Source organism: Pseudophryne corroboree, chromosome 4 (assembly GCF_028390025.1).
Source record: "Pseudophryne corroboree isolate aPseCor3 chromosome 4, aPseCor3.hap2, whole genome shotgun sequence".
In the NCBI taxonomy this organism is placed as follows: domain Eukaryota; kingdom Metazoa; phylum Chordata; class Amphibia; order Anura; family Myobatrachidae; genus Pseudophryne; species Pseudophryne corroboree.
Window position 1 is genome coordinate 581,245,487 of NC_086447.1, and position 23,755 is coordinate 581,269,241.

The 23,755-nt window shown below is 48.5% G+C and overlaps 1 protein-coding gene across 2 annotated transcripts in view; it reads right to left on the reverse strand.

Annotated features, from left to right (window-relative positions):
• The window catches only part of TAB2 (TGF-beta activated kinase 1 (MAP3K7) binding protein 2), a 198,913-nt gene that overhangs the window by 20,313 nt on the left and 154,845 nt on the right, over nucleotides 1-23,755 (reverse strand). The window contains exons 1-2 of one of the 2 annotated variants that reach the window (XM_063917507.1): nucleotides 5,421-5,510; nucleotides 5,161-5,350 (exon numbers count right to left, since the gene is read on the reverse strand). In XM_063917507.1, the coding sequence (XP_063773577.1) occupies nucleotides 5,161-5,262 (102 nt within the window). In that variant the 5' untranslated portion in view covers nucleotides 5,263-5,350; nucleotides 5,421-5,510. Of the gene's footprint in view, nucleotides 1-5,160; nucleotides 5,351-5,420; nucleotides 5,511-23,755 lie in introns of those variants that run through there. The other variant, XM_063917506.1, reaches the window with a different exon arrangement.

Below are 23,755 nucleotides of genomic sequence, written 5' to 3' on the forward strand. Positions count from 1 at the left end.
AGACACCACCTTAGGTAAATACCCGGGACGTGTTCTAAGAACCGCCCAATCACGGTGAAAAATCAGATATGGTGACCTACAAGACAAGGCACCCAAATCAGACACCAGTCTAGCAGAGGCAATAGCCAGCAGAAACAATACATTAAAAGAAAGCCACTTAAGGTCTGCAGATTCAAGAGGCTCAAACAGAGACCCTTGCCTCCAGAACCACCGGCGGGACATAAGGAGGTTGAATCCGCAACACACCCTGAGTGAACGCATGCACATCAGGTAAGGTCGCAATTTTTCTCTGGAACCAAACCAACAAGACAGAAATATGAACCTTGATGGAGGCCAGATGAAGGCCCAAGTCCAGGCCTTGTTGTAGAAAGGCCAAAAGATTGGCCGTACTAAACTTGTAAGCGTCATGATTATTAGATGCGCACCAAGCAAAGTAAGAATTCCAGACCCTATGGTAAATCCGAGCAGAAGCCGGTTTCCGGACCTTCAACATGGTTTGAATGACCGCCTCAGAAAATCCTTTGGCCCTGAAGACGGAAGCTTCAAGAGACATGCCGTCAAAGGCAGCCGGGCCAGATCCTGGTAGACACAAGTGTCCTGAACGAGGAGGTCTGGTCATTGTGGAAGCAGAAGAGGATGCTCCAGCGGGAGAACCTGTAGGTCTGAGAACCAATGCCGTCTGTGCCACGCCTGAGCCATCAGAAGTAGGATTCCTCCTTCTTGCTTGAACTTTCTTATTACTCTGGGCAGGAGTGACACCGGAGGGAACACGTATGGCAGCCGAAAGTTCCATGGAATTGCCAGTGCGTCCACGAACTCCGCTTGAGTATCCCTTGTTCTTGCTCCGAAGACCGGAACCTTGTGATTGTGTCGAGACGCCATCAGGTCCACATCTGGAAGGCCCCACTTGTCCATGAGGAGTTGAAACACTTCTGGATGGAGGCTCCACTCTCTGGCGTGTACGTGTTGACTACTGAGGAAGTCCGCTTTGCAGTTGAGGACCACCGGAATGAACACTGCCGAGATGGCTGGCAGATGACGTTCAGCCCATTGAAGAACCTTTGACACTTCCATCATTGCCATGCGGCTTCGAGTGCCGCCTTGATGATTTATGTACGCTACCGTGGTGGCGTTGTATGACTGTACATGAACAGGCCTGTTCTGTACCAGATGCTGGTTCAGTCTCAGAGCATGGAACACTGCCCGCAATTTCAGAATGTTTATCGGGAGGAGAGACTCCTCCCTGGTCCACCGACCCTAAAGACAGAGTGCTGCTCCAACACCGCGCCCCAACCCCTCAGACTGGCATCCGTCGTTAGGAGGACCCAGTTGGAGATCCAGAAGGGACGACCCATGCACAATTGTTGGTCCTGTAGCCACCAGCTCAGTGACAGACGGACCTCCGGACACAAGGAGATCATGAGAGACCTGATCCAGTGAGGCAGGCCGTCCTACTTGGCAAGAATCAGCTTCTGCAGAGGGCGGAAATTAAATTGAGCGTACTCTACCATGTTGAAACCAGTCATCATGAGGCCTAGTACTTGCATCACCGAGTGTATCGACACTCACAGGCGAGAGAGGAAGCATCGCATCCTGACCTGAAGTTTCAAGATTTTCTCCTGAGACAAGAACAACTGCTGGTTGTATGTGTCCAACAATGCCCCCAGGTGAACCATGCTCTGAGCAGGGACCAGGGATGATTTCTTGACGAGCCAACCGTGGGCTTGCAGAAACTGGACTGTCAGATACAAATGACAGAGAACGTCTGGGCAATTCACCAGGTTCAGCAAGACGTCCAGATACGGTAGGATCCCGATACCCTGACGGCAGAGCAGGTCCATCATCACCGCCATTACCTTGGTGAAGATTCGCGGAGCCGAAGTCAGTCCAAAGGGTAAGGCCCAGAATTGATAATGGAGTTTACCAATAGCAAACAGCAGGTAGAGCTGATACGACATGGCAATAGGTATATATAGGTAAGCATCCTGTATGTCCAGGGATACCATATAGTCCCCTGGCCCCAAAGCCAGGACAATAGAGCGAAGGATTTCCCTACAAAACTTGGAGACCCTCACAAACTTGTTCAAAGACTTGAGGCTGAGAATGGGCCGAGAGTAACCATTTGGTTTCGGGACTAGAAACAGCGTTGAATAGTAACTCCTCTCTGAGCCAGAGGCACCGGCACTACCACTCCTGTGTCCAGGAGGGACTGAACCACCGAACGAAGAGTTTTTGCCTTTACCTGATCCGAAGGGATGTCTGTCATGCAAAAGTGATGAGGGGGACGTTTCTTGAAGGATATGGTGTATCCATGAGTGACGACTTTCTGTACCCAGGCGCCTGGAGTTGTCTTCAACTCTGTTTTGGAAGCAGGCTGACGGGCAGCCCAGGCACGTTTAGGTTTGGGCTTAGTGGATTTGGAAGTGTGAGCCTGTATCGGGTACGCCTGACCCTTTGCTTAACCTGGAGGTTGAAAGGAAGGAAAGGAAGTACTCTTAACCTTCGGAGCTGAAGTAGTACTAGGCAGACATGCAGTTTTAGCAGATGCTAAGTCAGCAATGATCTTGTTCAGATCTTCCCCAAAAAGTGTTTTCCTCAAAAGGGATCACCTCTACGGCCTTTCTAGAGTTCAGATCTACAGACCAGGACTGCAACCAGAGGATCCGGTGAGCCAGAATAGACGTAGTAGATGCTTAGGCCGCCAGGATACCTGCATCAGATGCCGCCTCCTAAATATAATGGGAGGCTGTAACAATATATGAAAGACACTGCCTAGCATTATCAGGAAAATTAGACGGTAGTTCCGACTCAACTTCCTGAACCCAGGCCTCTAAAGCTTTAGCAGCCCGAGAGGCCGCAATAGTAAGCCTATGCATAGCTCAGGCAAGAGTGATAATAGACTTCGAGCAACCGTCCACACGCTTATCCGTCGGTCCCCTCAGGGAGGTGACGGTAGTGACAGGCAGAGCAGAGGAGACCACCAGACGCGCAACTTGTGAATCCACTGGTGGCGGTGTTCCCGAATTGTTTCTTAACTCTGCAGGAAGGGGATAACGAGCTAGCATCTTCGTAGACAAGGAAAACTTCTTACCCGGTTTTCCCTGGATTCCTAACTAATATCAACCAAGTGGTCAGAATGAGGTAAAACCAACTCAGTAACCTTCTGACGTTTAAACTTATCTGGTTTCGCAGAGGTAGCTGGAAGCCCTTCATCATCGATTTGAAGTATCAGCCTGATAGCCTCCAAGCGGTCAGGAACATCCACCTGTGTCAGAAATTCCCCCATCAGAAGCATCTGCATCAGAGTCTGAAGGGTCAGTGAAAGCGCCATCTACATCAGATGAGGTATCCGAAACGTGTGGATTGTGAGGAAGTAATGGCCCGTTTAGAGGACCCCCTGGTCTTAGGCAGGCGAGAGTCAGGATTTTGCTTAGCTAGTGACTGATGTAATTGCTTTAACCGAGAGAACAGAGTATCTGCCCACGGCAGATTAACTGCAGGGACAATATGTGACTGTAATGGCACAAGAGGTCCCACAGGGGGCGCAAGTCTAATTAATAGCGTAGTCAGAAAATGAGAGAAAACAGCCTAATGGGTCTTGATTTGCCCCCTTTGCTGCAGACTGACCATGGGGTATAGAACCCCCAGTACCTGAACCCTCAGCTGCTACGTTTTCCTCTGAGAAATCCGTGGCATCAACACTGCATGGTGCAGGATCAGCCATGGATTTACCACCCTGTGTAGCAGACATGATATGTAAGCGTAACCCCAGGGTGTAACAGTACAATATAAGCAGACAAAACTACCTGACAAAAATCCCCTGTATGGTGTGACTGCAAGGCAGAGCACAGACAGAGGATTTCTGAGGTAAAATGTGACTGAAAAACACACAGAAAAATACAAAAAATGTATATCCTGTGAAATACTTATATTATCGAATAACCCTGACGGACAGAGCCCCCTCAAGGTACAGAATATAGGGATAGCCATATGCGAGAGATACACGAAATAGAGACCACACAGCAGCCATTGGCACACACTCACATATACAATGCAGAGATTATTACCAACAATAAAACTGCACTGTACCAGCAATACTAAGTAACTATATCTCTCTAACAATGTACAGTAAACACTGGATGTATATCACAGGGTACTTGTACTAAATAACCCTGAATGTAGGCTCTTGTCTAAACGACATGTAGAATACTTAAGTGCCCTGTAAATGCACAGCACTGATGAAGCAGACGGTATTACAGAGAAGGCATTGCCCACCAGTCCCAGAGTCAGCGTAGCATGTGTGTAATGGCACCCAAACGTTGACAGGGAGTGAGGGAGACAGAGAGATGCAGCTCAAAGGCGGGAACATTTATTCTAAATGGCTCCCAGGGGCTGGGAGAGGGGCTACAGGTCAGATCCTTATCCCCTTGCTGGACTTCACCACCGGGAACTGTGGGCCATAATAAAACTATTATATATATAACCGACCTGTGCCCCTGCCTTGGTGGTCTAGTGAGGTCCCTGTACCAACACAGTGTTCACGCCAGCGCGCGTGGCTCGCCTCCTAATAGCCACGCCGGATCGCGATTTTCGGCGGGGCCCATCTGGGGAACCCTCTTACCTCCTCCCTTGTTGCGGCCACGCGATCCTGGAGAGCTGCGGCAAGTGTGTGTCCTAGGTGCAGAACCGGAGCCTCCGCTGTAAGTACCCGGCAACCAGGGACGCGAGAGTATACAGTGCCGCCGGGGTAGGTGATGGAGCTGCAGCAGGAGATGTCAGAATGACATCTAGCACTAAGAGTCCCACTGCTGCAGCCCTTGGAGTCTTCTATCTTCTTTTAAAAAAGCTCTTTTCAGGGCTGCTGGAGCAGCTCTGCCTGTTAAGTGTCCTGCCTGCAGGGCACCAACTTACAAACCGAGCTCCTGTGCACAGAGGCGGGGTTATAGAGAAGGCGGCGCTGAGCATCTTAGGAACAGTCAAAGCTTTTAGCCTGTTGGTGCCTTGGCTCAAGATCCTACTTCTACACCCCCAATATCATTCCCTGTGGAACCCCAGTGTACCCTGCTGCAGAAATAAAGATACATAGACACCTCACCATTCATTAAGTATACAGACACACAGCTATACATATAAATAAAAAGTTTGATCAAAAGCACTAACCTGTTGCATACACCGAGAAACAACAACTTCAGGCACCTCAGGGAATTTCTGCCGCAGGTCATTTAAAACCTGAAAATCCACTTGCGAGCTTCCTTGGGCCATTCGTATATTGCCTGTGCAGAACTGTTCTTAATAGGACAGTTCTAGGCCTTGGTGGTACCCGACCTCATTTTGTCTTTGCTAGCATTTTCTGTAAAAAGAGAAGGCTAAATTAAATAAAAATGGAACAAAAAAAAGAAAAAATAAGATTATAAACCTACCGGTAAATCTTTTTCTCCTAGTCCGTAGAGCAGAGGTTCTCAAACTCGGTCCTCGGGGGCACACACAGTGAATGTTTTGCAGGTCTCCTCACAGAATCGCAAGTGAAATAATTAGCTCCACCTGTGGACCTTTTAAAATGTGTCAGTGAGTAATTAATACACCTGTGCACCTGCTGGGAAACCTGCAAAACATGCACTGTGTGTGCCCCCGAGGACAGAGTTTGAGAACCTCTGCCGTAGAGGATGCTGGGGACTCCGTAAGGACCATGGGGAATAGATGGGCTCCGCAGGTGACATGGGCACTAAAAAGAACTTTAGATATGGGTGTGCACTGGCTCCTCCCTCTATGCCCCTCCTCCAGACCTCAGTTAGAGAAACTGTGCCCAGAGGAGACGGTCAGTACGAGGAAAGGATTTTTGTTAATCCAAGGGCAAGATTCATACCAGCCCACACCATCCACACCGTATAACATGGAATATACGAACCAGTTAACAGTATGAAACAAAACAGCATCAGCCCGAGACTGATCAAAACTGTAACATAACCCTTATGTAAGCCAAAACTATATACAAGTCTTGCAGAATTTAGTCCGCACTGGGACGGCGCCCAGCATCCTCTACGGACTAGCAGAAAAGATTTACCGGTAGGTTTAAAATCTTATTTTCTCTTACGTCCTAGAGGATGCTGGGGACTCCGTAAGGACCTTGGGGATTAAACCAGAGCTCCAAAACGGGCGGGAGAGTGCAGATGACTCTGCAGCACCGACTGAGCAAACAAGAGGTCCTCATCAGCCAGGGTATCAAACTTGTAGAACTTTGCAAAGGTGTTTGAACCTGACCACGTCGCCGCTCGGCAAAGCTGTAATGCCGAGACGCCTCGGGCAGCCGCCCAAGAAGAGCCCACCTTCCTAGTGGAATGGGCCTTTACTGAATTTGGTAACGGCAATCCATCCGTAGAATGAGTCTGCTGAATCGTGTTACAGATCCAGCGAGCAATAGTCTGCTTAGAAGCCAGAGCGCCAACCTTGTTGGCTGCATACAGGACAAACAGTGCCTCTGTTTTCCTAACCCGAGCCGTTCTGGCTACATAAATTTTCAATGCCCTGACCACATCAAGGGACTCGGAATTCTCCAAGTCCCGCGTAGCCACAGGCACCACAATAGGTTGGTTCATATGAAAAGAGGAAACCACGTTAGGCAAAAATTGAGGACGAGTCCGCAACTCCGCTCTATCCACATGGAAAATCAGATAAAGGCTTTTATGAGATAAAGCCGCCAACTCAGACACTCGCCTTGCCGATGCCAAGGCCAACAACATGACCACTTTCCAAGTGAGATACTTTAATTCCACCGTTTGAAGAGGCTCAAACCAGTGAGACTTAAGGAACCGTAACACCACGTTAAGGTCCCATGGTGCCACCAGAGGCACAAAAGGAGGCTGTATATGCAGCACTCCCTTCACAAAAGTCTGGACTTCTGGGAGAGAAGCCAATTCCTTCTGAAAGAAAATGTATAGGGCCGAAATCTGAACCTTAATGGAGCCTAATTTTTAGGCCCAAATTCACTCCATTCTGTAGGAAGTGAAGGAAACGGCCCAGATGGAATTCTTCCGGAGGAGCATTCCTGGAATCACACTAAGACACATACTTCCTCCATATACGGTGATAAATGTTTAGCTGTCACGTCCTTCCTAACCTTTATCAGAGTAGGAATGACCTCATCCGGAATGCCCTTTTCCGCTAGGATCCGGCGTTCAACCGCCATGCCGTCAAACGCAGCCGCGGTAAGTCCTGGAACAGACAGGGCCCCTGTTGCAACAGGTCCTCTCTGAGAGGAAGAGGCCACGGATCTTCTATGAGCATTTCCTGCAGATACGGATACCAGGCCCTTCGAGGCCAATCTGGAACAATGAGAATTGTCTGTACTCCTCTTCGTCTTATGATTCTCAATATCTTGGAGATGAGAGGAAGAGGAGGGAACACATAGACCAACTGAAACACCCACGGTGTCACCAGGGCGTCAACTGCTACCGCCTGAGGGTCCCTTGACCTGGCGCAATACCTCGGAAGTTTTTTGTTGAAGCGTGACGCCATCATGTCTATTTGAGGCAGTCCCCACTGACTTGCAATCTCTGCAAAGACTTCCTGATGAAGTCCCCACTCTCCTGGATGTAGATCGTGTCTGCTGAGGAAGTCAGCTTCCCAGTTGTCCACACCCGGAATGAAGACAGCCGTCAGAGCGCTTACATGATTTTCCGCCCAGCGAAGAATCCTGGCGGCTTCTGCCATTGCCACTCTGCTCTTTGTTCCGCCTTGACGGTTTACATGAGCCACTGCAGTGATGTTGTCAGACTGAACAAGAAACGGTAGGTCGCGAAGCAAATTCTCCGCTTGACGAAGGCCGTTGTATATGGCCCTTAATTCCAGTACGTTGATGTGTAGACAAGCCTCCTGGCTTGACCATAGACCTTGGAAGTTTCTTCCCCGTGTGACTGCTCCCCATCCTCGGAGGCTCGCGTCCGTGGTTACAAGAACCCAGTCCTGAATGCCAAACCTGCGACCCTCTAGAAGGTGAGCACTCTGCAGCCACCACAGGAGAGATACCCTGGCCCTGAGGAACAGGCTGATCATCTGATGAATCTGTAGATGCGACCCGGACCACTTGTCCAGAAGGTCCCAATGAAAAGTCCTTGCATGGAACCTGCCGAATGGAATGGCCTCGTAAGACGCCACCATCTTTCCCAGAACTCGAGTGCAGTGATGCACAGACACCCTTTTTGGCTTCAAGAGGTCCCTGACCAAGTTCAGGAGTTCTTGGGCCTTTTCCATCGGGAGAAAAACCCTTTTCTGGTCTGTATCCAGAATCATGCCTAAGAAAGGCAAACGGGTCGTTGGAACCAACTGTGACTTCGGGAGATTGAGAATCCAGCCGTGCTGCTGCAACACCCTCAGGGAGTGTGCTACGCTGTTCAGCAACTGCTCTCTTGATCTCGCTTTTATGAGGAGATCGTACAAGTACGGGATAATTGTGACTCCCTTCTTGCGCAGGAGCACCATCATTTCCGCCATTATCTTGGTGAAAATCCTCGGGGCCGTGGAAAGCCCAAACGGCAACGTCTGAAATTGGTAATGATAATCCTGTACAGCAAATCTCAGGAACGCCTGATGAGGCGGATATATGGGGACATGAAGGTATGCATCCTTTATGTCCAGGGACACCATATAATCCCCCCCTTCCAGGCTGGCGATGACCGCTCTGAATGATTCCATCTTGAACTTGAACCTTTTTAAGTATAGGTTTAAGGATTTTAAATTCAGAATGGGTTTTACCGAACCATCCGGTTTCGGGACCACAAACAGGGTTGAGTAATACCCCATCCCCTGCTGAAGCAGGGGAACCTTGACCACCACTTGTTGAAGACACAATTTTTGAATTGCTGCTAAACCACCTCCCTCTCTGGGGAAGAAGCCGGTAGGGCCGATTTGAAAAACCGGCGAGGAGGCACCTCTTAGAATTCCAGCTTGTAACCCTGGGAAACAATGTCTATTGCCCAGGGATCCACCTGTGATTGAACCCAGACGTGGCAGAAAAGTCGAAGACGTGCCCCCACTGGAGCAGACTCCCTCAGCGGAGCCCCAGCGTCATGCGGTGGATTTTGTAGAAGCCGGGAAGGACTTCTGCTCCTGGGAACTAGCTGTAGTTGGCAGTTTTTTCCCCTTGCCCTTACCTCTGGCAAGAAAGGAAGATCCCCGTACTCTCTTGGATTTATGCGACCGAAAGGACTGCATCTGATAATGTGGCGTTCTCTTAGGCTGTGAGGAAACATAAGGTAAAAAAGTTGATTTACCTGCAGTAGCTGTGGAAACCAGGTCCATGAGACCTTCCCCAAAAAAGTCCTCACCCTTGTAAGGCAAAACCTCCATATGCCTCTTCGAGTCGGCATCACCCGTCCATTGTCGAATCCATATGGCTCGCCTAGCAGAAATCGCCATCGCGTTGGCTCTCGAACCCAGTAGGCCAACGTCTCTCTGAGCATCTCTCATATATAGGACAGCATCCCTATGGTTTCCTTATCCAGCGTATCAATATCAGCAGATAAGGTATCTGTACATGCTGCTACAGCGCTACAAACCCAAGCCGACGCTATCGCCGGTCTGAGTAATGTACCAGTATGTGTGTAAATAGACTTTCTCTAACGTCCTAGTGGATGCTGGGGACTCCGTAAGGACCATGGGGAATAGACGGGCTCCGCAGGAGACAGGGCACTTTAAGAAAGAATTTGGATACTGGTGTGCTCTGGCTCCTCCCTCTATGTCCCTCCTCCAGACCTCAGCTTGAATCTGTGCCCGGACGAGCTGGGTGCTACTTAGTGAGCTCTCCTGAGCTTGCTAAAAAGAAAGTATTTTGTTCGTTTTTTTTATTTTCAGAGAGATCTGCTGGCAACAGACTCTCTGCTACGTGGGACTGAGGGGAGAGAAGCAGCCCTACTCATTGAAGATAGGTCCTGCTTCTTAGGCTACTGGACACCATTAGCTCCAGAGGGATCGTACACAGGATCGCACCCTTGGTCGTCCAATCCCGGAGCCGCGCTGCCGTCCCCCTCGCAGAGCCGGAAGACAGAAGCCGGTGACAGAAGCAAGAAGACTTCGAAATCGGCGGCAGAAGACTCCAGTCTTCATATGTGGTAGCGCACAGCACTGCAGCTATGCGCCATTGCTCCCACACTAAACCCACATACTCCGGTCACTGTAGGGTGCAGGGCGCAGGGGTTGGGGGGGGGCGCCCTGGGCAGCAATTAGAGACCTCTTGGCAAAAGGGGCATATATACAGTTGGGCACTGTATATATGCATGGGCCCCCGCCATATTTTTACACAAAAACGCGGGACAGAAGCCCGCCACTGAGGGGGCGGGGCTTCTTCCTCGGCACTCACCAGCGCCATTTTCTCTGCACAGCTCCGCTGAGAGGAAGCTCCACAGGCTCTCCCCTGCAGAATCACGGTAGAAGAGGGTAAAAAGAGAGGGGGGGCACATAAATTTGGCGCAAAAACAGTATATACAGCAGCTACTGGGTTAACACTAAGTTACTGTGTGATTCCTGGGACATATAGCGCTGGGGTGTGTGCTGGCATACTCTCTCTCTGTCTCTCCAAAGGGCCTTGTGGGGGAACGGTCTTCAAATAGAGCATCCCCTGTGTGTGTGGTGTGTCGGTACGTGTGTGTCGACATGTCTGAGGTAAAAGGCTCCCCTAAGGAGGAGATAGAGCAAATGTGTGTGTGTGTGTGTGAGGGTGTCTCCGTCGACAACGCCGACACCTGTTTGGATATGTGTAATTAAGTGCTAAGGTGAATTTATTGCACAAAAGATTAGAGAACAGACAGGAAATCTACCCATGTCTGTCCCTATGTCGCAGAGACCTTCAGAGTCTCTCAATTGCTCACTATCCAAAATAATAAACACTGATATCGACACGGAGGTTGACTCCAGTGTCGACTACGATAATGCAAAGTTACAGCCAAAATGGCAGAAAAGTATTCAATATATGATTATTGTAATAAAAGATGATTTGCATATCACTGATGACTCATCTGTCCCCGACACAAGGGTACACATGTTTAAGGGGAAGAAAGCCGAGGTAAATTTCCCTCCTCATGATGAAAAAGAGCGGGAATCTCCAGACAAGAGACTGCAGTTTCCCACAAAGAATTCTCAGGCAGTATCCTTTCCCCACTAGGGCCAGGATAGGATGGGAACCTTCCCCTAGGGTGTCACGTTTGCCCAAAAGGTAGCCCTGACGTAACAGCTATTCTCAGGGATCCTGCAGATAGCGTGCACATTCTGGTACACTACTCAGACCAGCGATTGTGTCGGCATGGGTTTAAAGCGCTGTGACAGTGTGGACAGGTACCTTATCAGCAGAGATTGAGACCCTAGTATGTAGATATATATATATATATATATATATACACACATATGTATATATAGAGATAAATATATTAAAGATGCTGTCTTAAGAGATATATATATATATATAAAACATGCCCAAAGAGACATGAGTATACTGGGTCCTAGAGTCAAAGCTATGTCGATTTCTGCTTGACGTGTCCCGTAGAATATGCAATGGACAGATGATGCCGACTTAAGAGGCATATGGAAGGCTGAGGATTGTGTGGAGAAGGGTTATCGGACCTGGTCTCCACAGCTATAGCTGGTAATTCTGATATTTTGCCTTATATTCCTGCACAGCCTAGGAAAGCACGACATTATCAAATGCAGCCTTTCGAACAAAGAAACAAGAAAGTCCGAGGTGCGTCCTTTCTTGCCAGAGGCGGGGGCAGAGGAAAGAAGCTGCACAACACAGCTAGTTCCCAGGAACAGAAGTCCTCCCCGGCCTCTACAAAAATCCACTGCATGTCGCTGGGGCTCCACAGGCGGAGCTAGGCCCGGTGGGGGCACGCCTTCGTAAGTTCAGCCACAAGTGGGTTCACTCCCTGTTAGATCCCTGGGCAATAGATAGTGTGTCTCAGGGATACAAGCTGGACTTTGATAAGATGCCCCCTCACCGACGGCCCTGCCGGCTTCCCCCCACGAGAGGGAAACAGTGGTAACTGCAATTCACAAATTGTATCTTCAACAGGTGGTGGTCAAGGTTCCCCTCCTTCAACAAGGAGGGGGTTATTATTCGACCATGTGGTAGTCCCAAAACCGGACGGTTCGGTCAGACCCATATTGAATTTAAAATCCCTGAACATATACCTGGAAAGGTTCAAGTTCAAGATGGAATCGCTAAGAGCGGTCATTGCAAGCCTGAAAGGGGGAGATTTTATGGTGACTCGGGACATAAAGGATGCATACCTTCATGTCCCCATTTATCCACCTCATCAGGCGTACCTCAGAATTGCGGTACGGGATTGTCATTACCAATTTCAGACGTTGCCGTTTGGTCTCTCCACGGCCCCGAGAATGTTCACCAAGGTAATGGCGGAAATGATGGTGCTCCTGCGGAAGCAAGGTGTCACTATTATCACGTACTTGGACGATCTCCTCATAAAAGCGAGGTCAAGAGAGCAGTGGCTGAACAGCGTATCACTTTCTCTGGAAGTGTAACGGCAACACGGCTGGATTCTATATATTCCAAAGTCGCAGTTGGTTCCTACAGCTCATCTGCCTCTCCTAGGCATGATCCTAGACACAGACCAGAAAAGGGTTTATCTCCCGATAGAGAGAACTCAGGAGCTCGTGACACTGGTCAGGAATCTATTAAAACCAAAACAGGTGTCAGTGCATCGCTGCACTCGAGTCCTGGGAAGGATGGTGGTATCATACGAGGCAATTCCCTTCAGCAGGTTCCATGTGAGGACCTTCCAATAGGACTTACGGGACAAGTGGTCCGGATCACATCTTCAGATGCATCGGTTAATCACCCTATCCCCCAGGGCCAGGGTGTCTCTCCTGTGGTGGCTGCAGAGTGCTCACCTTCTCGAAGGTCGCAGATTCGGCATTCAGGACTGGGTCCTGGTGACCACGGATGCAAGCCTCCGAGGGTGGGGGGCAGTCACATAGGGAAGAAATTTCCAAGGTCTGTGGTCAAGTCAGGAGACTTGCCTTCACAACAACATCCTGGAACTAAGGGCCATATACAACGCCCTACATCAAGCGGAGTCCCTGCTTCGCGACCAACCGGTTCTGATTCAGTCAGACAACATCACCGCTGTGGCTCATGTAAACCGCCAAGGCGGCACAAGGAGCAGGGTGGCGATGGTAGAAGCCACCAGAATTCTTCGCTGGGCGGAGAATCACGAAAGAGCACTGTCAGCAGTGTTCATTCCGGGAGTGGACAACTGGGAAGCAGACTTCCTCAGCAGGCACGACCTCCACCCGGGAGAGTGGGGACTTCATCAAGAAGTCTTCACGCAGATTGCAAGGCGGTGGGAACTGCCACAGGTGGACATGATGGCATCCCGCCTCAACAAAAAGCTACAGAGATATTGCGCCAGGTCAAGAGACCCTCAGGCGATAGCTGTAGACGCACTAGTGACACCGTGGGTGTTCAAGTCGATTTATGTATTTCCTCCTCTTCCTCTCATACCAAAGGTGCTGAGAATCATAAGATAAAGAAGAGTGAGAACAATAGTCATTGTTCCGGATTGGCCAAGAAGGACTTGGTATCCGGATCTGCAATAAATGCTCACAGAGGACCCATGGCTCTGCCTCTAAGACAGGACTTGTTGCAACAGGGGCCCTGTCTGTTCCAAGACTTACTGCGGCTGCGTTTGACGGCATGGCGGTTGAACGCCGGATCCTAGCAGAAAAAGGCATTCCGGATGAGGTTCTTTCTACGCTGATAAAGGCTAGGAAGGACGTGACGGCTAAACATTATCACCGTATATGGTGAAAATATGTTGCTTGGTGTGAGGCCAGGAATGCCCCTACGGAGGAATTGCAGCTGGGCCGTTTCCTTCACTTCCTACAGTCGGGAGTGACTTTGGGCCTGAAATTGGGTTCCATTAAGGTCCAGATTTCGGCTCTATCCATTTTCAAAAAGAACTGGCTTCTCTTCCTGAAGTCCAGACGTTTGTAAAGGGAGTGCTGCATATTCAGCCCCCTTTTGTGCCTCCAGTGGCACCTTGGGATCTTAACGTGGTGTTGAGTTTCCTGAAATCACACTGGTTTGAGCCACTCAAAACCGTGGAGTTAAAATTTCTCACGTGGAAGGTGGTCATGCTATTAGCCTTGGCTTCAGCTAGGCGTGTGTCAGAATTAGCGGCTTTGTCACATAAAAGCCCCTATCTGGTTTTCCATATTGACAGGGCAGAATTGCGGACCCGTCCACAATTTCTGCCAAAAGTGGTGTCATCCTTTCATATGAACCAACCTATTGTGGTGCCTGTGGCTACTCGTGACTTGGAGGATTCCGAGTTACTAGATGTGGTCAGGGCTTTGAAGGTTTATGTAGCCAGAACGGCTAGGGTCAGGAAAACAGAATCTTTGTTTATCCTGTATGCTTCCAACAAGCTTGGGGCGCCTGCTTCAAAGCAAACTATTGCTCGCTGGATCTATAACACGATTCAGCAGGCTCATTCTGCGGCTGGGTTGCCGCTGCCTAGATCGGTTAAGGCCCATTCCACAAGGAAGGTGGGCTCTTCTTGGGCGGCTGCCCGAGGGGTCTCGACATTACAGCTTTGCCGAGCGGCTACTTGGTCAGGTTTAAACACCTTTGCAAAGTTCTACAAGTTTGATACCCTCGCTGAGGAGGACCTTGTGTTTGCTCATTCGGTGCTGCAGAGTCATCCGCACTCTCCCGCCCGTTTGGGAGCTTTGGTATAATCCCCATGGTCCTTACGGAGTCCCCAGCATCCACTAGGACAGAGAAAATAAGATTTTACTTACCGGTAAATCTATTTTTCGTAGTCCGTAGTGGATGCTGGGCGCACGTCCCAAGTGCGGACTTCTTCTGCAATACTTGTATATAGTTATTGCTTAAATAAGGGTTATGTTGGTTGCATCAGGGTTGATCTGGTGCTCCGTTGTTGTTCATACTGTTAACTGGGTAAGTTTATCACGAGTTATACGGTGTGATTGGTGTGACTGGTATGAGTCTTGCCCTGGATTCCAAAATCCTTTCCTTGTACTGTCAGCTCTTCCGGGCACAGTTTCTCTAACTGAGGTCTGGAGGAGGGACATAGAGGGAGGAGCGAGAGCACACCAGTATCCAAATTCTTTCTTAAAGTGCCCTGTCTCCTGCGGAGCCCGTCTATTCCCCATGGTCCTTACGGAGTCCCCAGCATCCACGACGGACTACGAGAAATAGATTTACCGGTAAGTAAAATCTTATTTTAAGGTAGTCTCCTGTCTGCGATCAGCAGGATCCTTGAGGGCTGCGGTATCTTGAGATGGCAGCGCTACCTTTTTGGATAAGCGTGTCAACGCTTTGTCCACCCTTGGGGAGGATTCCCACCGTATACTGTCCTTAGTCAGGAAAGGATACGCGATAAGAATCCTCTTGGGAATCTGCAGTTTCTTGTCTGGAGTTTCCCAAGCCCTTTCAAACAACTCATTTGGCTCATGAGAAGGGGGAAAAGTAACCTCAGGCTTCTTTTCTTTAAACATGTGTACCCTCGTGTCAGGTACCGAGGGGTCATCTGTTATATGCAACACATTCTTTATTGCAATAATCATGTAATGAATACTTTTAGCAAATTTAGGCTGCAACCTCGCATCATCATAGTCGACACTGGAGTCAGAATCCGTGTCGGTATCAGTGTCAACTACTTGGGATAGTGGGTGCTTGAGACCCAGAAAGTCCCTGCGTCATAGTGAAAGGCAGGGCTTGACTCCCTGTACATTCCCTGGACTCCGCTTTGTCCAACCTCTTGTGTAATAAATTCACATTTGCATTTAAAACATTCCACATATCCAACCAGTCAGGTGTCGGTGTTGCCGACGGAGAGACCACACTCATTTGCTCCATCTCCTCCTCAGAAGAGCCCTCCGCTTCAGACATGCCGACACACGCGTACCGACACCCCACACACTCAGGGAAATGTCTAATGTGGAGACAGTTTCCCCCACAAGGCCCTCTGGAGAGACAGAGTATGCCAGCACACACCCAGCGCCAATGACCCTGGAAAAATACCAGATTATATATATATATATATATATATATACACACATATACATATATATATATATATATATATATATATATACATATATATATATACATATACATATATATATATATATATATATATATATATATATATATATATAGCGCGCTTTTCTTTATATAATAACTGCGCCAAATTATGTGCCGCCGCCCCCCCCCCCCCCTCTTTAAAACCCTGTCACCGTGTTCAGCAGGGGAGAGTCCGGGGAGCCAGCTTCCCAGCGGTGTGCTGTGGAGAAAATGGCGCTGGTTAGTGCTGAGGGATCAAGCTCCGCCCCCTCAGCGGCGGCTTCGGTCCCGCTCGATTTCTTCAAAAACTGGTGGGGGATTGAAATATACAGCCCGCAGAGTCTGAATATCTATACTGGCCAGTCCTAGAGGTTTATTATTGCTGCCCAGGGCGCCCCCCCCCCTGCGCACTGCACCCATCAGTGCCTGCCGCTGTGTGTTGTGTGTGGGAGCAATGGCGCTGCACGTTACCTCTGAGAAGATCTGAAGTCTTCTGCCACCTCTGAAGTGTTCTATCTTCTTATACTCACCCGGCTTCTATCTTCCGGCTCTGAGGAGGACGGCGGCGCGGCTCCGGGACGAACAGCGAGGGGAGACCTGCGTTCCGACTCCCTCTGGAGCTAATGGTGTCCAGTAGCCTAAGAAGCAGAGCCTAGCATTTAAGTAGGTCTGCTTCTCTCTCCTCAGTCCCACGATGCAGGGAGCCTGTTGCCAGCAGGGCTCCCTGAAAAGAAAAAACCTAACAAAATTCTTTTACTTTCAGAGAAACTCAGGAGAGCTCCCTGTAATGCACCCAGTCTCCTCTGGGCACAGTATCAAACTGAGGTCTGGAGGAGGGGCATAGAGGGAGGTGCCAGTGTACACCCATATCTAAAGTTCTTTTTAGTGCCCATGTCTCCTGCAGAGCCCGTCTATTCCCCATGGTCCTTACGGAGTCCCCAGCATCCTCTAGGACGTAAGAGAAATACTGCAAGACTGGAGATAAAGTTTCACAAGCAAAGAAACACTTAAGTTATTAAATACATGATACATATGCATCATTAACACTTTATTAAAGTAATTAAAATAAGCAATGTGACTTTTTAGATAGCATCTTCTAGAACCTGGAGGTCGAAGAGTGTTTTAGTATTTCTAGTACAAGGTACTTTTCCCCCAGCACAACCTGAATTTTCTTTTGGATTCACAAAGGTGCTAGAAACATTCCTTAGAAATTCTGGTCCATGCTGACATGACAGCATCACCCATTTGCCTTTATTTTTTAATGTTGCAAATCTCCTGTCTCACCACATCCTAAAGGTGCTATATTAGAATATCTGGTGACTGTCAGCCATTGGAGTACAAGGAGCTTGCAGTCATGATTGTGGAACAAGTTGATGTGAGATGATATGTGGTTTATGATATGGCATGCTATCCTGACGGAAGCATCATTAGAAGATGGGTAGGAGTATGGCATTAAAGGATGTGCACATGTTCATCAAAATGTCTCAGGTAGGCTGTGGAATTTAAACAATTGGTATTAAGGGGCCAATGTGTGCTAAAAAGATATTGTCCACAACATTACAGTCACCTTCACATTTTACTTATTCTCCTCTGATTTCTCGCATTAGCAAGGTTGTTTCCCCCCCCCCCTGTGCTATTTTCAGTAAACATTAAGAATATTTTGATAGATCAGCAATTTTAGATATACTTAAACCACTCCATCTGGCACAAGCTATAAATCCACACTCATTTTTTTTGAAAGAGAGCGAGAGAGAGAATCAATTACAGGCGGACAGCCAAACTGTATTATCGGGCCACGCACCCAACACAAATCTCTTTGTTGCATAAAGAATCTAACTCTGTAGTTTTCATTTTGTTGTCATCACTGCCTTCTTAAACTATGTAGGCCTATCTATTAGTCCTACCATAAATCGTTCAATTCAAGCTGAAAAAATTAAACTTAAAACAAGAGAAAACGATACCTAAAAGCTTTGCCACTACCGTCTCACATGTTCCCCGTGGCCTCACTCGTGGCCACAAAATAACCACAGATGTCAAAATATATCAATAGCAATTATCTTGTAAGATTTGTTCTAGAATAATAATAGAACTGCAGTGACAAGAGACTGTAATCATGAGTAAGGTCATTAGCTGAGCTTTCATGTAGCAATGTACTCCCAAACAAATATTAAATAAAAACAAACAAAAGCTGGCAGGTTTCCTGTAATTGTGTCAGATAAGACTCCGTTTCCAATCACTCCACTTGTGTCACAATATTATTTCACTGTGTTATTCTAATGAATTGCAGTGGAGGATCCTTGTTCCCTTGTCTTTGTTTTTCTAGTTATATGATGGATCACAACAGGCCTTTATTTTCTGCCCCACTGAAATTGATGGAAGTGCACTAAGGAATTATGACGACTTTCGGAAAAACATCAATTGCGGTCATGATTGCGCAACCAGTGTGAGAGGATATGTGGTTTATGATATGGCATGTTATCCTGCTGGAAGCATCATTAGAAGATAGGTCTAATAAAATTTTAATACAGCTTCATATATATTTTTTGGCCAGGAGCAACACTTGGCATCACGTCCTGTATAAGGACCCTTGTGGGATTTACAGCTCAGATTAACCCAGATACTGCAGCACTATGTGTTTCAGTGATTTCACTGCGCTACTGGGCTGAAGGTGCTATTGACAATAAGCATTTAGGGGCAAAACTCCAAATGATATGAATAATAAATAATCCTTTTTTCTGGAGAAAAAAAATAAGATTTTACTTACCGGTAAATCTATTTCTCGTAGTCCGTAGTGGATGCTGGGGACTCCGTAAGGACCATGGGGAATAGACGGGCTCCGCAGGAGACAGGGCACTTTAAGAAAGAATTTAGATTCTGGTGTGCTCTGGCTCCTCCCTCTATGTCCCTCCTCCAGTCCTCAGTTAGAGAAATTGTGCCCGGAAGAGCTGACAGTACAAGGAAAGGATTTTGATAATCCAGGGCAAGATGCATACCAGCCACACCAATCACACCGTATAACTTGTGATAAACTTACCCAGTTAACAGTATGAACAACAACAGAGCATCAGATCAACCCTGATGCAACTATAACATAACCCTTAGTTAAGCAATAACTATATACAAGCATTGCAGAAAAAGTACGCACTTAGGACGGGCGCCCAGCATCCACTACGGACTACGAGAAATAGATTTACCGGTAAGTAAAATCTTATTTTCTCTAACGTCCTAGTGGATGCTGGGGGCTCCGTAAGGACCATGGTGATTATACCAAAGCTCCCAAACGGGCGGGAGAGTGCGGATGACTCTGCAGCACCGAATGAGCAAACACAAGGTCCTCCTCAGCCAGGGTATAAAACTTGTAGAACTTTGCAAAAGTGTTTGAACCTGACCAAGTAACCGCTCGGCACAGCTCTAATGCCGAGACCACTAGGGCAGCCGCCCAAAAAGAACCCACCTTCCTAGTGGAATGGGCCTTAACTGATTTTGGCAGCGACAATCCAGCCGCAGAATGAGCCTGCTGAATCGTGTTACAGATCCAGCGAGCAATAGTCTGCTTTGAAGCAGGAACACCAAGCTTGTTGGAAGCATACAGGATAAACAAAGATTCTGTTTTCCTGACCCTAGCCGTTCTGGCTACATAAACCTTCAAAGCCCTGACCACATCAAGTAACCCGGAATCCTCCAAGTCAGTAGTAGCCACAGGCACCACAATAGGTTGGTTTATATGAAAGGATGAAACCACTTTCGGCAGAAATTGTGGACGGGTCCGCAATTCTGCTCTATCCGCATGGAAAACCAGATGGGGGCTTTTATGTGACAAAGCCGCCAATTCTGACACACGCCTAGCCGAAGCCAAGGCTAGTAGCATGACCACCTTCCACGTGAGATATTTCAATTCCACCGTTTTGAGTGGTTCAAACCAGTGGGATTTCAGGAAACTCAACACCACGTTAAGATCCCAAGGTGCCACTGGAGGCACAAAAGGGGGCTGAATATGCAGCACTCCCTTTACAAACGTCTGAACTTCAGGTAGAGAAGCCAGTTCTTTTTGAAAGAAAATGGATAGGGCCGAAATCTGGACCTTAATGGAACCCAATTTTAGGCCCAAAGTCACTCCCGACTGTAGGAAGTGAAGGAAACGGCCCAGCTGCAATTCCTCCGTAGGGGCATTCCTGGCTTCACACCAAGCAACATATTTTCGCCATATACGGTGATAATGTTGAGCCGTCACGTCCTTCCTAGCCTTTATCAGCGTAGGAATTACCTCATCCGGAATGCCTTTCTCTGCTAGGATCCGGCGTTCAACCGCCATGCCGTCAAACGCAGCCGCGGTAAATCTTGGAACAGACAGGGCCCCTGTTGTAACAAGTTCTGTCTTAGAGGCAGAGCCATGGGTCCTCTGTGAGCATTTCTTGCAGATCTGGATACCAATTCCTTCTTGGCCAATCCGGAACAATGAGTATTGTTCTCACTCCTCTTTTTCTTATGATTCTCAGCACCTTGGGTATGAGAGGAAGAGGAGGAAACACATAGACCGACTAGAACACCCACGGCGTCACCAGTGCGTCCACAGCTATCGCCTGAGGGTCTGTTGACCTGGCGCAATACCTCTGTAGCTTTTTGTTGAGGCGGGATGCCATCATGTCCACCTGTGGCAGTTCCCACCGACTTGCAATCTGCGTGAAGACTTCTTGATGAAGTCCCCACTCTCCCGGGTGGAGGTCGTGCCTGCTGAGGAAGTCTGCTTCCCAGTTGTCCACTCCCGGGATGAACACTGCTGACAGTGCGCTTACGTGATTCTCCGCCCAGCGAAGAATTCTGGTGGCTTTCACCATCGCCACCCTGCTCCTTGTGCAGCCTTGTCGGTTTACATGAGCCACAGCGGTGATGTTGTCTGACTGAATCAGAACCGGTTGGTCGCGAAGCAGGGTCTCCACTTGACGTAGGGCGTTGTATATGGCCCTTAGTTCCAGGATGTTGATGTGAAGGCAAGTCTCCTGACTTGACCACAGACCTTGGAAATTTCTTCCCTGTGCGACTGCCCCCCACCCTCGGAGGCTTGCATCCGTGGTCACCAGGACCCAGTCCTGAATGCCGAATCTGGGGCCCTCGAGAAGGTGAGCACTCTGCAGCCACCACAGGAGAGACACCCTGGCCCTGGGGGATAGGGTGATTAACCGATGCATCTGAAGATGTGATCCGGACCATTTGTCCAGTAAGTCCCATTGAAAGGTCCTTGCATGGAACCTGCCGAAGGGAATGGCCTCGTATGATGCCACCATCTTTCCCAGGACTCGAGTGCAGTGATGCACCAAGACCTGTTTTGGTTTTAATAGGTTTCGGACCAGTGTCATGAGTTCCTGAGCCTTCTCCATCGGGAGATGAACCCTTTTCTGGTCTGTGTCCAGAATCATGCCCAGGAAAGGCAGACGAGTCGTAGGAATCAACTGTGACTTTGGAATATTTAGAATCCAGCCGTGTTGCCGTTACACTTCCAGAGAACGTGCTACGCTGATCAGCAACTGCTCTCTTGACCTTGCTTTTATGAGGAGATCGTCCAAGTATGGGATAATTGTGACCCCTTGCTTCCGCAGGAGTACCATCATTTCCGCCATTACCTTGGTAAATATTCTCGGTGCCATGGAGAGACCAAATGGCAACATCTGAAACTGGTAATGACAATCCTGTACCACAAATCTGAGGTACGCCTGATGAGGTGGATAAATGGGGACATGAAGGTATGCATCCTTATGTCCAGAGACACCATAAAATCCCCCCTTCCAGGCTTGCGATGACCGCTCTCAGCGATTCCATCTTGAACTTGAACCTTTTCAGGTATATGTTCAGGGATTTTAAATTCAATATGGGTCTGACCGAACCGTCTGGTTTCGGGACTACAAACATGGTCGAATAATAACCCCTTCCTTGTTGAAGGAGGGGAACCTTGACCACCACCTGTTGAAGATACAATTTGTGAATTGCAGTTAACACTATTTCCCTCTCGTGGGGGAAGCTGGCAGGGCCGACTTGAGGTATCGGTGAGGGGGCATCTCTTCGAATTCCAGCTTGTATCCCTGAGACACAATATCTATTGCCCAGTGATCCAACTGGGAGTGAACCCACTTGTGGCTGAAATTTCGGAGACGCGCCCCCACCGGGCCTAGCTCCGCCTGTGGAGCCCCAGCGTCATGCGGTGGATTTTGTGGAAGCCGGGGAGGACTTCTGTTCCCGGGAACTAGCTGTGTTGTGCAGCTTCTTTCCTCTGCCCCTGCCAAGAAAGGACGCACCTCGGACTTTCTTGCTTTTCTGTGATCGAAAGGACTGCATTTGGTAATACGGTGCTTTCTTAGGCTGTGAGGAAACATATGGCAAAAAATTTGACTTTCCAGCAGTAGCTGTGGAGACCAGGTCCGAGAGACCCTCCCAAACAATTCCTCACCCTTGTAAGGTAAAACCTCCATGTGCCTTTTTGAGTCGGCATCGCCTGTCCATTGCAGAGTCCACAGGACCCTTCTGGCAGAAATCGACATAGCATTTATTCTAGAACCCAGTAGACTAATGTCTCTTTGAGCATCTCTCATATATAGGACAGCGTCTTTTATATGCCCCAGGGTCATTAATATAGTATCCTTGTCTAAGGTATCAAGTTCCTCAGACAGGGTGTCCGTCCATGCTGCTACAGCACTACACACCCAGGCCGACGCAATCGCTGGCCTCAGTAAGGTACCTGAATGTGTATAAATGGACTTCAGGGTACCCTCTTGCTTTCTATCTGCAGCATCTTTGAGGGTAGCCGTATCCTGTGACGGCAGGGCTACCCTCTTGGATAAGCGTGTTAAAGCTTTGTCCACCCTAGGGGAGGATTCCCAGCGTAACCTGTCCGTTGGCGGGAAAGGATATGCCATAAGAATCCGTTTGGAAATCTGCAGTTTTTTATCTGGAGATTCCCAAGCCTTTTCACATAACTCATTTAGCTTGTGTGAAGGGGGAAAGGTCACCACCTGCCTTTTTTCCTCATACATATGAACCCTCTTGTCAGGGACTGGGGTTTCCTCTGTGATGTGCAACACATCCTTAATTGCTATAATCATATAACAGATGGATTTAGCCAATTTTGGCTGTAACTTTGCATCATCGTAATCGACACTGGAATCAGAATCCATGTCGGTATCTGTGTCAACAATTTGGGATAGTGGGCGCTTCTGAGACCCTGACGGCCTCTGCGACATAGGATCAGGCACGGGCTGAGACCCTGACTGTCCTGAGGCTTCAGCTTTTTCCAACCTTTTATGCAAGGAATTAACATCATCATTTAAAACCTTCCACATATCCATCCAATCAGGTGTCGGCGCCGTCGGCGGAGACACCACATTCATTTGCTCCCGCTCTGTTTCCACATAGCCTTTCTCGTCAAACATGTCGACACAAGCGTACCGACACACCACACACACAGGGAATGCTCTTTTTGAAGACCGTTCCCCCACAAGGCCCTTTGGAGAGAGAGAGAGAGAGTATGCCAGCACACACCCCAGCGCTATAAACCTAGGAATAACACAGTAACTTAATGTTAACCCAGTAGCCGCTGTATTTGATTTTTGCGCCCCCCCTCTCTTTTTACCCTCTTCTACCATGTATCTGCAGGGGAGAGCCTGGGGAGCT